Raw genomic sequence first — 17,065 nt, forward strand, 5'->3', positions numbered from 1 at the left:
CCATGGGTGTGTGAGCTAAGGGTTAAAAAATATAGAAACCTTATACTCTTGTTTATTCTTTTACTCAAGTGTAAGTACACAAAGTATCTACAGAAACTACAGAAACTTTGTGTACTTACACTAGGCTACTTATAGGTAGAAGCGCTTGACTTTACATTAGTTTCCATAATGCAAGAACATGGGAAATGCTACTATTCAGATGGGTTTCAACCATTTAGTGTCTCATCAGTGGGGACTAGACCAAGAAGATACAAAAAGTTGAATCAATGCAGAAGTTGTATATTTTCCATATGCAGTTAGTAAAAAAGGGAAAAGTACTCTAGATCTGATGCTTAGAGACCAAAAACTGGAACTTTTTCAAGCCATTTAGACCCCAAATTATTAGGTTTGAGGGTTTTCTAATTATGTAAAGTTGAGGACAGGTATGAGAGGATGCTAATGTAAAGTGCTTTCAGGAAGATTTAACCACACTTGGATGAGGGGATCTACTGGTTCAGTGAATACAAAGCGTGAAGTCTTGCATGTCAGAGTGCAAAAACATAATACTATGTACTTACTAGTGAAACTATGCTCTTGGAGGCAGATGACATTTGGGATCTAGAGTAGCATAAGAGAGCGAGAGAAAAAGAGAGATCTGCCATTCAGAGGAAATACTTCAAGAGTTGTGAATACCATACAATCTATTGTTGCTATTATAAGAAGAACACTGAGAAGGGGGTTAAGGTAGTAGTTGTTCTGCTCTGCAAGGCCTTTGATAACATCACACCTTGATTATCCTGCACAGATTTTGTCACATGATTTCTGAGTAATAAGAAAGCTGGTGAGAGGATCCAGACACAAATAGCTAAGCAATATTAGTCAGTTAAGGACAGGTTAAAGAATTGTAAATTGCAAAGCCTAGTTGACAGGCTGAGGAAGAGTAATATGATAGAGAATTTTAAGTTAGTGAACATTTTACCAGATTAATATGAAAAAAACTTATTCATGAAATAGAGTAGAGAGAGAGAAAATAGACCAGCTATTTCTAGTCGTATAAATGTGTAGTGAGTAAGGAATAGATTTTTGTACTTGGAGTATCATGGATGAGTGGAATGCATTGCAGAATGGGATGCATTTAAAGTATGACATTTGTTGCTTGTTTGAGTGAGACATCCCCCAACAAGTTTACAGGTTCTGCAGATTTTTTTTTTTTTTTTTTGCTAATAATAATAATAATAAAAGTTTTTTTCTTTTACAGATCCTTGTGAAAATAAGCAATGTGGACCCAATGCTGAATGCATTTCCACAAAACATGCTGCTTTTTGTGAATGCAAACCAGGATTTGTTGGCCTTGGTGAGGACTTACAGAAAGGATGCCGACGTATGTATTATTTCTCTCTCTCTCTCTCTACAAAATATTTACATATTGGCATTCTGGCTTGATAAAGAAATAAAGTATAATCTAAATTATAATAACTTGTTAACTATTAAAAAGTTAACGCTATCCACTAAGCTCAATAAAATTGAAAAACCATAAAAAAATGGAATTTTTATCACCGGAAGGATTACAAATTATTGAGGATATCATAACCTCTTTCTAGTGATAAAAACACTGTCAAATGGTTTAGAAAAATCTATAAACTCTAGGTATAATGGGTTTCTAAATTCTATACTTTGAGTAAAAGAAAGTAAAAGCCATGTTTTCAGATCAAGGTCTCGAACATGCTCCTGATTGATGTTAGAACCTAGAGTTCTAGTTTTGGAAATTTATAACTAGAGTTTGTTGATTGTATTAGGCAATGCCCATAATGGACTTAAAGTGAAGTAATAGATGGGTAAAAACTTAAGGTGCCAAGTTGAAGCACTTCTAGAGAAGGAGAGTGAAATTCTGTCTTATCCAAAAGTCTTATTTATTTTTCTGTAACAAAATATTTAAATAAATATAACTGAACAGAGGCTTTTGTGTTTGCAGTATATCTTTGCAAAATTCCAGGGTAATATACTATATCATGTCAAATTTTAAATGAATATAACTTCAAAATTCTTTTCCATTGTAGCTCGAGATAAATGTAAAACTGATGGCGATTGTCGAGATAGCCATGTATGTCGTCTGAACCAGAGAGGTGTTAAAGACTGTGTTGGTAAGTTTTTATTTTTTATTATTATTTTAAAATGAATTTAAATTGATATTTAAATCCTAGCTTTATTTATTGCACTTTAGCTGTTAATGTAAGAATAATAACATTTGGTTAAGAATCACATATTAACTATGGCAAAAAGGAAGGTATGCTAATTGTATATAAGAATTTGGTCTGAATTATTTTGGAACATGGTTTCTAGATTTCATCACCAAGATTTTTAATAGCTATTAATCAACATCTCCAAAATGCATTGAACAGTTAATTAAAATAACCACACGTGTATTATCATTTTTAATAATTTCATGTATTGATAAAGAAATAAAGTATAATCTAAATTATAATAACTTGTTAACTATTAGAAAGTTAACTCATGAAAATAAAGATAAATCATGAAATATTTGATAAATAAGAATGCTTTGCAAATTGGGATGTTGATATGGTCTCCATATCCTTTATTGACAAACCTGTTCACATGGAATTTTGATGAAGACAAGAGGATTTGCTATCACTCAGAGATATTCATGTACAGGAGGGAGATGTGAATGAATGAACAGAGTTCTGGAACACCACTACATTAATAAGAAAATATATTAATGAAAGCCATCTTAGTGATAAACAGTGAGTGGGTGCAGGAGGAAATTAGCTACTCACTTACAAAACAAGAGAAAAGACAATGAAAATTTGCTAAGAAGCCTCTTGTAAAACCAAACAAACAATAACTAGTTTAGTTGTTTATGTTTCTCCTAAACTTTCTGGAGCATATATTTGTAGATGAGTGAAGTAGTGTTAAAGATCGAATGTGAAATCGAGGCGAACAGAATTTATACATGACTGATTAGTTATTAGGTTCTCAGGTAGCAAAGAAGCTGGCCCTTGATTGATCCCTTTGGTATTTTTGAGAGTATTGAAGTGAGAGTAGTGGTATGCTAATTTGAAAGTAGTGCAAAGTTGGGTGTTAAGTACTGATAAAATGAGTAAATACATGTATATTAAAATTTAACATTTTACGTGTGTGTGTGTGTGTAGATTGTCTCAAGAGGGATCTGCTAACATGCAGCCCAGTCATGAAGATACTTCATATTCAAACTTTGTTTACTCTTGGGAAAAGGATTAAAACAATAATACAATTTCTAGTCTATTATGATTTCTTTATGCGAACTACATCATGTAAGTAGACCACAATATGTACTCAGTCAAGCAGAACACTAGTTATTAGTAGCTATATCATGAAATGTCTGTTATCTTTACAGCTCCAGATTTAGGCTTGTGTTAGTATAAACTTTTTTGCTTTAAATCACATTTGATGATAAAATTTAATATTTTAATTTAAATTTAAATCACATTTGCCAGCCTGGCTGGCTGAGTGGTTAGCGTATCTGCTCTCCAGCCAAAAGGCTGCAGGTTCGAATCCCGCTGTGGGCATGGATGTTTGTGATTGTCTGAGAAAGTGCTAGTGTTGGCACTGGTGAGCGATAGATGGCATTGGTGTAGTTGCAGTTCGTTGGTGGATTGAGTGATGGAGACGGGACTGTGGAGTGGGCGCCCTCCCTTGATGAGTCTTTGGACTCCCTGGAGGTATCAAGTAATAATAATAATAATAATGATGACATAAAATTAATCTTTGGACTTAGGTGGATTCCTCCTAAGGGTGCTGTGCATAATGTATAATAACTTATGTTAATTTCATTTTTATTCATTACCTACCAAATAATAAATAGTTAATAACATTAATTTTATAAAGCCGAACTTTGTTTAACAAAAGTAACATCACTATTAATTTTTTACATGAAATAGATGGCTGTTTGGAAGTACTTTGTGGACCTAATGCTCTGTGCTCAGTTTCTTCTCATGTTACGGTGTGTTCTTGCCCACCAGGATATCGTGGTGATCCATATAATAGAAATACAGGATGTGATCCACGACGTAAGTGAAATATCATTTTAAATATATATTTTTCTTATTTTACGATTATTACCTTAAGTGCAGATTAACTACCAAGAGTGCTATATATTTATCGCTATTCATGTTCTCACTTTCATAATATCTGTTTTTTCATAAAGTATTTTATTGTTTATTTTATTCTGTCTAATAATGCTGCCAGAAGTCTTACAAAAATGGTTATTCTTTGCACTTAAAAACCTGGTCTTCATTTAGTAATCTGGTCATATTTTTTTCATAATAAAGTTACAAGAGTAGTTGATGAGGTGAATGTTTACATCAGGATATTTGAAGGTAGCATGTAGATCATATCTGCAAAGAACCTGCTATACTCATTTTAAGGTTTAATGGAATAAATTATTATTATTATTATTAATGGAGTTGGCAAACTCATTGTCAGAGGTTTATTCAACTGACAACAAATCTATCCTATTGAATCTTAAAATCCTTAACACCCATTGCATTAACAACATATTCTGGTAGTGCATACCATTTACTAACAATTCTCCATGTAAAAAATCTTCATCTCACACTCCTCTTCACCACACTCTTACACAACATCCAGGGATGGCCACTGTCTCCCCCCCCCCCACCTTCTACTCTTTTTATAATCCCATCCCACCTGGATTAATCAGATAACATCTCTAACTTAAATGTCACAACCATATCACCTCTTTTCCTCCTATCCACCAAACTCTGCAATTCACATTTCTTCAACCTCTCTCCATAGCCAGCATTCCATAGTCATGATATTGTCTTAATCACTCTTCTCTGAATTCTCTCCAATGTTTCCACATCACATTAAATACCAGGTAACCAAATCTGAGCACAATAGTCCAAGTGTAGTCTGACCAGTGCTTTATACATATCCCTTCATGTTAAAGTACTTCATATCTAACTGTGGTGCACATTCCTTAAGAATACATGGCAATATGTCATCCATTCCCACAGCCTTATTAACATCTAACCAAATCAACACCTGATACACCTATGGTTCTTTTATTTCCAATTCTCCTAATACTTGCCTCCATTCTATATATTGCACCATTTACACCAGTATGGTATATGCTGATAAAGTGCTCATTCAATAATTCCACTATATCCTTTTCAGTGGTCACTCTACTGCCATGACCAGTGTCAACCTGCCATCATTATTCTTTCTCTTGCTTTCTATCTAGTAGAAGAATTCTCTGCTAGCTCTCTTATTTTGAATACTCCTTACATTTGTATACAAACATAACAATCCCTGTATCTTTGAGGGCATTCTACCAGCACCGACATTCTCTAATCTAGCTGCTATACCACACCTTTCTCTTCAGTCTGACCATTTTCCTGATCCTGACTCTGATTGCCATTCTTACCTGTCCCATCCTCACCTTTATGCATTCCATCACCTTGTGCTGCTACATTTGAACATATTTGTTGTATATAACTTATATATATAGTTTATTTTTCCTTCATCTTTGGCCTATTATTCTATGAATAATTTATCTATTAAATTTAAGCTGTTCTCATTTGTAATATATCCTAATTTGTTGTAAATAATGTTGTACCAATTACTTACTACTGTACCACTTGTGTTTGGATATGAAATAAATAAATACATCTCCAACCTCATATCCATCTTCCTCCTGTTGTACAACCAGTTTAGTTACACAACCAAGCTGTTCTCATTTGTAATATATCCTAATTTATTGTAAATAATGTTGTACCAATTACTTCCTCTGTACCACTTGTGTTTGGATATGAAATAAATAAATACAACATCTCCAACCTCATATCCATCTTCCTCCTGTTGTACACCCAGCTTAGTGCTCTCCTGCACTAAGCTACATTAATATCTTGATTCTGGGCTTTTCAGCAAACAATAGCCTTTCTAAGTGCACAACACAAAACCATTTAAATGCAGTCCATCAACTTTCAACCCTTTCAACTTTCCTTCAAATTTACTCTACAGATTCACAAACTGAACCCCCTTTGCTTTACACAACTCAGCCATCTTGCTAATTATTATCTCTGCTTTCCCTCTCAATTCACTATTGTCATATCTGGGAAACATGCTAAGGACTTTTCCAATACCATTATCCTTTATTTGCTGCAACAACATCCTCAAGTTTCTATCAACATTCTTTTTTTTCACCAAGTCATTTGTGCCCACAACTACTGCTAATTCTGGTGCTTGCACTTTCCATCTCTGCAAAGCATCAGTTATTTGTTTCATTAATCCACCAGGACAGCATGTTTTGTGTACTTTATTTAGTCATCACATATCTAATCATTGAGTCCCTATACAATGATATACAATTATCCTTTGACTTTCTTCATAACACTAACTTCCTCCTTATCATTCGCATCAGCCAGTCTCTTCTGTAGGTGTTTAATTTCATATCTCATCTTCCAGCCGTTTCATTTCACTTCCCATTTTTGCTAACTCTTGCCTAAGCTCTTCTACTATGGTCCCGACTTTAGCTCCCATTTCTAATCCATCTAATCTATCAATACACTTTTTACATATTAGACGAAAAACACATAGAACAAAAATAGACGAATTTGTGCAACGAGAGAAAGACTTTTTTCTCAGGGGATTTCAAATGATGCAGCAGTGTTGTAACAAGTGCATAACAGTTTGTGAGGAATATGTAGAATAATGTGTAAGTTACATGGCTCTACCTTAATTCCTTCATGGTCATTATCACAACGTTTCAGCACATCCTTATACATTAATTATTATTATTATTATTATCATTACTTGACACCTCCTGGGAGTCCAAAGACTCATCGAGGGAGGGCATCTACTCAACAACTCTGTCTCCACCACCCACAATCCATCAACTACAATGAACCAAACTCCACCAATGCAATCTACTGCCCACCACTATCACTAGTATTTTCACAGACAACACAAACATCCAAGCCCATGGCAGGATTCGAACCCGCAGCCTTTTGGCTGGAGAGCGGATATGCTAACCACTTGGCCAAACAGACTGGCATCTTTCAGATTTGGTAGTTTTCCAGTCATTATAATTTTTGAGAAAAGGGCAGCCAGCCATATTTGGCTTTGTTGGCCAAGATGTTTTAGAAACTGAGGGAGGATACCATCCACTTGTGCAGCTTTGCCATTCTTGGTTAGTTTTAGGGCTACCTGTACTTCTTCCCAGGATACTGGGTGTACAAGTTCAGGAAGCTTGCAATCCATTCAGGATTTGTCTGATGGAAGATTGCACAGTAATTTTCCTGATAGAGCTGGGACATATCTTGGAGGTTTTCAATAAATGATTAGCCATTTGATCAGGAGTTATCTCTGTTGTTTTGTGTGTTGCTGGTTCTGCCCCACCTAATTTTCTCAGAAGTGACCAGCTTTTCTGGCTAGATGTGGTGAAATCGAGTTCATGGATGGTTGAGATCCATCTTTCCTTTCTGTTTTTATCCAGGGCATGGGAAGGCTGTCTCAACCCCCCCCCCCCCACACACCAACAAATGGATTGAGCTCAGTGCACAAACATTTTGATGCTGTCTTCCTTTTGTGATGATAATAATTGGATGTACTGTAAATGCAGGTTTCTAGTAGACCAAAACATGAATAGTACAGGAGGAGTAAGTATTATTAATGGGTCCAAGAAAGGAAGACATCTGTTCACTTCTTGTTCAACAATGAACTTATTCAGCTATATGAGAAGCAAAACTATCTTTTCCTTTCTTGGACACATAAGTAATGCATACATATATACATCTCCTGGTACCATTCATTTTTCAAAAACCTATGTAAATGTAGTTATTGTTATACTGACTTGGAAACAAGTTGATATGTTTATTACAAAAGGCAGGCCATTTCAAAACATGAGTGGAGAATTTTTTTTATTATTATTATCATTACATGACACCTCCAAGGAATCTAAGGACTCATTGAGGGAGGGTACTCTACTCTACCTCTCTCTCTCTCTCCATCTCTCTCTCTCTCTCTCTCTCTCTCTCTCTCTCTCTCTCTGCCATTTAATCCACCAGTTACACACAAAACTTAATTTTTTTTTTTGTATAGTATCAAGTTTCTGATTAACTGGTTTGGGGAGGGGAATGGGGATCATGAATATATCTTCCTGAAAAAAACTGCAAAGTTGAGAGAGAGAGAGTCATCAGGTAAGCTAGTTTAATAAAACTCAAGGAAAATAATTAAAAGGTAATTATTTTCAATAGTATACTTTATATAGTGATGGATTTTATTGATTTTTATCCAGGAATCTCTTAAGTTTGATTTCATGAGTTACAACAGTTATCTTGTTTTACTTTGTTTACTTTGTGTTTTAAATTTTTATGCAGCATCATTTTCAGTGAAAAAAATTAAACATTAATATATGTTTAATGGTGTGAGCTCTAAAGGTAATTAGTCATAAAAGTTATGCTTTTGTATGGAATTTAAAATAATTTTTTAGACTCTTCAGGTGCTTATTCATCTTATTTTAATTAAAAATTATGCAAGTAGATCAGTAATATACTAGATCACAATTTATTATTTGCATTTGTAGATGAATGAGCATTCTGCTGTCAGTTATTGGTAATCCATACTTTTTTTTTTCACATTAATTTAATTGAGATATAAGCAGTTAACTCTCGCTACAGCAGCACTAAAAAGCTCATTCACAATAGCAGTTTTGAAAAGCAGATTGAAAGGCATTTCAATCACTATTGAAATGCCTTTCTGAAGAACCATATCATCAATGGATTTCTAAAGAAAATTTCCTGTAGCAAATCTTTTACTTTAACAAATTATTCCAAATGGTCCTTAGGATTTTGTCATGGTGAGAGTTGACTGTATGTTTTATAAAATTATGATTAATCAGAGATCTCATTTTAATCTGTTGGTCATTTCAGCACCTGATGTTTGTACAACTGATCAAGACTGTCCTTCCACAGCAGTTTGTAGATTAGATGTAAATGAAATAAGGAATTGTTTTGGTAAGTTTTATAATTTAATGTTCAGTAATATTCTCTGAAATTATTTATATATACCTAGTGAATTAATACTTATATATAATACTTTAGTAATGTATAGTACTTTATACTATACAGCAGTGAGGCTCAACTTGGGATCTAAACAATAAAACAAATTTGTTTTTTTGTAACTGATGAAATATATAGAAATTCTGTTTTAATTTAATATATATTTAGAGAAAAAAATTTTAATTCATTGCAAGTAATGGAATTGGGAGTCAACAATTAAAAAGAAAAAAAGTATAACATATTATTTTACCCTTACTTTTTCAGTTATTTTGTGCATAAATCAACTGTTTTGAGATTCTTTAAATACTTCATAAATATCATCATCATCATCATCAAATTCCTGCCACATAACCCTCAAGGGGGGGGGTGTACAAGATATGATAGTACTAGATGAAAAAAATTACATCATTACTAACTTCCTATCTACAATTTTCCTCCAAATCAGTCTGTTACTTGTCAAGACTCCAACATTATCAGATCTTATATTTCTATTGTCTAAGGCACTTTGTACCATATCAATCCACCTATATCTTGGTCTTCCTCTGGGTTGTTTTGCTGCCAACGTGGCAAAGAACACTTGTTTTGCTAATCTTTCCTTGCCCATTCTGTTTAAGTGACCATACCACCTGAGATTAGCTCTGCTAATGCATTCCTGGATGCTGACAATGTCAAGTTCTTTCCTAATATCCTCGTTTTTAATATGATATTGCCATTGATGCCATCTGTTCACGCCTCTAATCTTTATCAGGACTCTCATGTCTGCGGACTCTAGTCTTTGGTCAAGTGTTTTACTTCTGACCCAGCTCTCAGATCCATAAGCTAAAACTGGTTTGAACACTATCTTGTATACAGCTAATTTAGTGTTCCGACTAATTTCTCTCTTATTCCATATGAATTTATTCAATTGACTTCCCACCATACCAGCTTTGCTGATTCTGTTGTCTATTTCTATATTTAATTTACCATCTTCAGTAAAAATCGTGCCTAAATAGCTGAAATGTTTTATTTGTTCCACAGGTTCTCCATTCACAACACAGTTGACATTTTCAATGATTCTGAATATTTTCATTGTCTTTGTCTTTTTTATTGCTGACCTTCATACCATATCTATTACAACAGCTATTCAATTTAGTCAGAGAATCTTGCAGACTTGTAGCGGATTTATTTAGAAGTATAACATCATCTGCATAAAGCAAAGAGCTGACATTAACATCTCCAATTTTGATATCATGTTTAATACCACTTTCCTTCATAATGTGATCCATATAGATAATGAATAACAGAGGGGATAATGTACATCCTTGTCTCACACCAGATTTAACATTAAACCATCTTTCTGTACTTCCTTCAATTCTAACTGCTGACTTACATCTCAAATAAAGACTAAGTATTGCTTGATATAATGCCCCGTTGACACCATATAACTGCAGTGTATTGAATATCTTCTCTCTTGGCACCTTGTCATATGCCTTTTCCGAATCTACAAAGCTTAGATACAGATCTTTGTTATATTCCCATGCTTTCTCGACTATTTGTCGTAAAGTGAAGATCTGATCCTGACAGCCTCTATTTGGCCTGAATCCAGCTTGTTCTTCACCAAGCTTTTCTTCCACAATTCTTCTCAACCGTTTCTCAAGTATACTTGCATAGATCTTGCCAGGAACACCCACTAGGGAAATACCTCTGTAATTCTCACATTCAGTTTTATTTCCCTTTTTATATATGGGTACTATGAGAGCTCTACTCCAATCATCGGGAATTCGTCCCTCTGTCCAGGCTTTCTGAACTATGCAGTGCAGCCACTGTAAGACTCTTATACCACCACAGTTCAGCATTTCTGGTTGAATATCATCTACTCCTGCTGCCTTTCCACATTTCAAGCCTTTGATGGCTTTTTCTACTTCAAGTATGGATATGTATTCCTGACTGCATGCCTGGTCAGTGTTTTTTACCACTCTGCTTGTTTCATTTAGCAGTTTTTCAAAGTAATTACTCCATACTTCAAGGATATCTTTTTCTCACGTTTTCATGTCACCTTTATCATCTCTAACTCCTTTTACAGCACTCTTTCCTCCATTCCTAAGCTTCTTCAACAACCTCCAAAATATTTTGCCACCTTCTTGATATTTATTTTCTATATTCTTGCCAAAGTCTTCCCATTACTTTTGTTTAGCTAGTTTTACACAGTGTTTAGCATTCTTGCATTTGTCTCTGTATTCTCTAAGAGCACAAGCTGACTTATTTGACAGGAATTTTTGATATGCTTTCTTCTTTTCCTTCACTGCCTCTTTAACTTTCTGTGTCCACCAGGGAGTTCTGATTTTTTTATCCTTGCAGAACAACCTCACCACATGCCTCACTGGCAGAATCAATCAATGTTTTCTTCAGAGTTTGCACTGAATCTCCAAGGTTTTATTCCTGTTCTCAAACTCTTTCATTTTTTCTTCAATAATCTTTGCGTATTTTAGTCTACAGTTCACATCTGAGAGCTGCTCAACTTTTATTCGCTTTAAAACTTTCTTACATGTTATTCTTTTCAATATGAAATTCAATTTTATCCTGCTCAAGAGTAAATAGTGATCACTTCCAATTTCAAATCCTCTGTACACTCTGGTGCAGGACACCAGAGTGTACAGAGGATTTGAAATTGGAGAGAAAACATCATTATCAACAATAACATAGTCAGTGAGACTTTTCTTATTTCTAGCTTCTTCTCTCCATGTGAATTTGTGCACATTTTTATGTTGGAGCATGGTGTTAGTAATAACCAGTCCATGTCCTGAGCAGAAATCCAACAGATATTTGCCATTATTATTAGCTTTGCTCTTTTCTCCAAATTTTCCAAAAATATTTTTGTATGTCTGACAATCATTTCCTACTCTGCTATTTAGATCCCCAACAAGGACCAACTTTTCCTTTTTCATTGTGTCAGTTGCTTTTTTTAAAGCCTCAAAAAATTCCTCCACTTCCACCTTAGCAGAACCTTCTGTGGGACTATAGGCACAAATAAGTCTCATTGTCCAATTCCCCATTCATAAATATGTGATATTTAAATAGATCCCATCATCTAGTTCATTAATGATATAGGAAAGGATCTGAGGGGAACTGTTCAGTTGTTTGCTTATGATGCAAAATTAGGTAGAGAAATAGTTAATACAGCTGATGTCAAAATTTTGCAGGATGATTTGGATAGATTGGCAGACTGGGCAAAGGGAGAATAGATATCATCTTAATGTGGCAAAGTGTAAGGTTATGCATTTTGGGATGAAAAGATTACCTGCTGAATACCACATTGGTGGAACTGTACTCCAGGAAATTGATGAAGCCAAAGACTTGGGAGTGTTAGTGGGTAGTAAGTTAAAGTTTGGAGGGGGGGGGGGGCACATAGTAAAAGCTGCTAAAGCAACTCATCAGATTACTTGATTACTGAGGAATACTTTGACAAGCAGAGATGAGCGGGTTTTTGTTCTTCTTTATCAAGCTTTGATAAGACCCTATCTTGACTACTGCATGTAGATCTGGGCACTAGGGTTTCTTGGTGATGTGTGGAGGAGGAGGTAGAGAGGATTCAGATTTGAGTGACCAAGATGGTAGCAGTTCTCTGGAATGAACCTTATGACAGGTTGAAGATTTGTAGGTTACAGAAACTGGTTGATAGGCAGAAAAAGGGGTGATATAATTGAGACATACAAATTACTGAAGGACTTTTACAAGATTAATTCAGAGGAAATTCTTCAGAACAAGTCTGGTGGTGGGAGAACTAGGAGGCCATCCATGGAAACTGAGTAAGAGTGTAGTTAAGAAAGGTGTTTGAACCAGGTTTTTTGCTTGGAGAGTAGTGAATGAGTGGAATAGTTTGCCAGAGCCTGTTGTGGGTGCCATGACTGGGAATGAGTTCAAAGCAAAGTATGATAGATAATTCGCAAATGTTGGCTAGTTTTTGACATGATGTTTAGGGCCCTCGATGAGTTTAAGGACTTTTTGGAGTTGCCCGTAATAATAATAGTAAACTTATTATTGTTCACAAATATATTTAAAATATTCAGGTGAAGAATGATAATTATATGTTGATATTAATTCAATAATAAATCAATTTAAACCTTGAAATTTAAATACAATATAAAATAAAAAGCTAAGCTATTTTTGGCAGTCATGCAGACCCTTTTTTTTAATGACTAGGCCTAAAAGTTGAATTTAATAAGATTTAAAAAGAAGGATATTAATTAACATGCCTGTGTTTTGAAAGTAAGCATAGTGGAAACTTGACTAAAAACTCGATTGGAGCCGAGAGAGTATGTAATTTAAAATGGTGGGTATAAGATAGTGACAAGTATAGAAAATACATGAAGTAGACAGGAATTTTAAAACCAGTGATGAAAAAGTTAAAGCTGAAAAGATGACTTTGTAAACTTTGGATTTTGAAAAAACTGAGAATAAAAAACCAAAAATAGCTTAGCTTTTTCTTTCACATTGAAAGCATTTTAGGAACATCATGATTTTCAGTAATATAAAATATTATATTTATAATATTTTTTGGGGGTGCTTAAGGGTCAAAGCTGTATAACTGAGAGGAGACCTCCACATAGCCTTTAAAGGAATGCGGAGAACCGACCAGGGCTTCTGACCTAATGTCCAATCCTCACCTTCTCGTGGTGCACCCTGTTGGGTATCTACTTTGATACTGAACGAACGAGGATGGGCTGGCAATTTGGGATTTAGCCGACCAAATTGTATTCTTATTGGTTAAACCAAAATAAAAAATGATGGTACAACATGACAAAATTTCATGCCGGCTGGGGCGTCGCCTGGTTAAACAAGGCCCCCGTTGTTTTCGCCAGGGAACCAGGGCGAACAGCGAAAAGTCAGCTACTGGAACAAATCTGAAAACAAACCCCAACCCAACATCACCAGAGTTAAAGATCGGTACTATCAATGTAAGAAGCCTGAATGGCAAAGAAATGGAGCTAGCTGAGGAATTAGATAAGTACCAGATCGACATAATAGGGGTGACTGAAACAAAAAAGACCAAAACTGGTGAGATCTTTCTGAGCAATAAATACAAAATGTTATATTCAGGCAATAACAATCAAGGAAAAGAAGGAGTAGCCATAGTATTCAACACAAAATACGAGGCTAATCTTCTTGAATGGCAGTCAGTCTCAAGTAGAGTAATGTGGGCAAATATGAGAATGGGGAACTGGACAATGAGACTTATTTGTGCCTATGGTCCCACAGAAGGTTCTACTAAGGTAGAAGTGGAGGAATTTTTTGAGGCTTTAGAAAAAGCAACTGACACAATGAAAAAGGAAAAGTTGGTCCTTGTTGGGGATCTAAATAGTAGAGTAGGAAATGATTGTGAGACATACAAAAATATTTTGGGAAAATTTGGAGAAAAGAGCAAAGCTAATAATAATGGCAAATATCTGTTGGATTTCTGCTCAGGACATGGACTGGTTATTACTAACACCATGTTCCAACATAAAAATGTGCACAAATTCACATGGAGAGAAGAGGCTAGGAATAAGAAAAGTCTCATTGACTATGTTATTGTTGATAGTGATGTTTTCTCCCTGGTGCAGGACACCAGAGTGTACAGAGGATTTGAAATTGGAAGTGATCACTATTTAGTCTTGAGCAGGATAAAATTGAATTTCATATTGAAAAGAATAACATGTAAGAAAGTTTTAAAGCGAATAAAAGTTGAGCAGCTCTCAGATGTAAACTGTAGACTAAAATACAGAAATATTATTGAAAAGAAAATGAAAGAGTTTGAGAACAGGAATCAAACCTTGGAGATTCAGTGGCAAACTCTGAAGGAAACATTGATTGATTCTGCCAGAGAGGCATGTGGTGAGGTTGTGTGCAAAGATAAAAAAATCAGAACTCCCTGGTGGACACAGGAAGTTAAAGAGGCAGTGAAGGAAAAGAAGAAAGCATATCAAAAGTTCCTGGCAAATAAGTCAGCTTTTACTCTTACAGAATACAGAGACAAATGTAAGAAAGCTAAACAGTGTGTAAAACTAGCTAAACAAAAGTCATGGGAGGACTTTGGCAAGAATATAGAAAATAAATATCAAGAAGGTGGCAAAATATTCTGGAGGTTGTTGAAGAAGCTTAGGAATGGAGGAAAGAGTGCTGTAAAAGGAATTAGAGATGATAAAGGTGAAATGAAAACAGGAGAAAAAGATATCCTTGAAGTATGGAGTAATTACTTTGAAAAACTGCTAAATGAAACAAGCAGTGATGACAGCACAGTGATAAAAAACACTGACCAGGCATGCAGTCAGGAATACATATCCATACTTGAAGTAGAAAAAGCCATCAAAGGCTTGAAATGTGGAAAGGCAGCAGGAGTAGATGATATTCGACCAGAAATGCTGAAGTATGGTGGTATAAGAGTCTTACAGTGGCTGCACTGCATAGTTCAGAAAGCCTGGACAGAGGGACGAATTCCCGATGATTGGAGTAGAGCTCTCATAGTACCCATATATAAAAAGGGAAATAAAACTGAATGTGAGAATTACAGAGGTATTTCCCTACTGAGTGTTCCTGGCAAGATCTATGCAAGTATACTTGAGAAACGGTTGAGAAGAATTGTGGAAGAAAAGCTTGGTGAAGAACAAGCTGGATTCAGGCCAAATAGAGGCTGTCAGGATCAGATCTTCACTTTACGACAAATAGTCGAGAAAGCATGGGAATATAACAAAGATCTGTATTTAAGTTTTGTCGATTTGGAAAAGGCATATGACAAGGTGCCAAGAGAGAATCTATTCAATACGCTGCAGTTATATGGTGTCAATGGGGCATTATATCAAGCAATACTTAGTCTTTATTTGAGTTGTGAGTCAGCAGTTAGAATTGAAGGAAGTACAGGAAGATGGTTTAATGTTAAATCTGGTGTGAGACAAGGATGTACATTATCCCCTCTGTTATTCATTATCTATATGGATCACATTATGAAGGAATGTGATATTAAACCTGATATCAAAATTGGAGATGTTAATGTCAGCTCTTTGCTTTATGCGGATGATGTTATACTTCTAAATAAATCCGCTACAAGTCTGCAAGATTCTCTGACTAAATTGAATAACTGTTGTAATAGATATGGTATGAAGGTCAGCAATAAAAAGACAAAGACAATGAAAATAGGCAGAATCATTGAAAATGTCAACTGTGTTGTGAATGGAGAACCTGTGGAACAAGAAAAACATTTCAGCTACTTAGGCACAATTTTTACTGAAGATGGTAAACTAAATATAGAAATAGGCAACAGAATCAGCAAAGCTGGTATCGTGGGAAGTCAATTGAATAAATTCATATGGAATAAGAAAGAAATTAGTCGGAACACTAAATTAGCTGTATACAAGACTGTGTTCAAACCAATTTTAACTTATGGATTTGAGAGCTGGGTCAGAAGTAAAACACTTGACCAAAGACTAGAGACCGCAGATATGAGAGTCCTGAGAAAGATTAGAGGCGTGAACAGATGGCATCAATGGCAATATCATATTAAAAACGAGGATATTAGGAAAGAACTTGACATTGTCAGCATCCAGGAATGCGTTAGCAGAGCTAATCTCAGATGGTATGGTCACTTAAATAGAATGGGAGAGGAAAGATTAGCAAAACAAGTGTTCTCTGCCAGGTTGGCAGGAAAACGACCCAGAGGAAGAGCAAGATATAGGTGGATTGATACGGTACAAAGTGCCTTAGACGATAGAAATATAAGATCTGATAATGTTGGAGTCTTGACAAGTAACAGACTGATTTGGAGGAAAATTGTAGATAGGAAGTTAGTAATGATGTAATTTTTTCATATAGTACTGTCATATCCTGTACACCCCTTGAGGGTACATGGCAGGAATTTGATGATGATGATGATGATAATATTTTTTGTGAAGTATTGATTCTTTAAGATATTGATATTTTGATTTCTTAATGCATACGTTAATTACATGGATTTACCAGGGTATGTATATCAGAACTTCTGAGTAATTTTTTTCATTAACTTT

General features: G+C 35.1%; 1 protein-coding gene across 1 annotated transcript in view; it reads left to right on the forward strand.

Moving 5' to 3' along the window:
- LOC150101923 (uncharacterized) overlaps positions 1-17,065 on the forward strand; it is a 1,001,066-nt gene that overhangs the window by 396,567 nt on the left and 587,434 nt on the right. Inside the window, exons 52-54 of the mRNA XM_090399931.1 lie at positions 1,238-1,360; positions 2,037-2,120; positions 3,915-4,043. Of these exons, the coding sequence (XP_090256057.1) occupies positions 1,238-1,360; positions 2,037-2,120; positions 3,915-4,043 (336 nt within the window). The remainder of the gene's footprint in view (positions 1-1,237; positions 1,361-2,036; positions 2,121-3,914; positions 4,044-17,065) is intronic.

This window comes from Typopeltis vanoorti, chromosome 11 (assembly GCF_054136105.1).
Source record: "Typopeltis vanoorti isolate ZY-2024b chromosome 11, IOZ_Tvanoo_1.0, whole genome shotgun sequence".
NCBI lineage: Eukaryota > Metazoa > Arthropoda > Arachnida > Uropygi > Thelyphonidae > Typopeltis > Typopeltis vanoorti.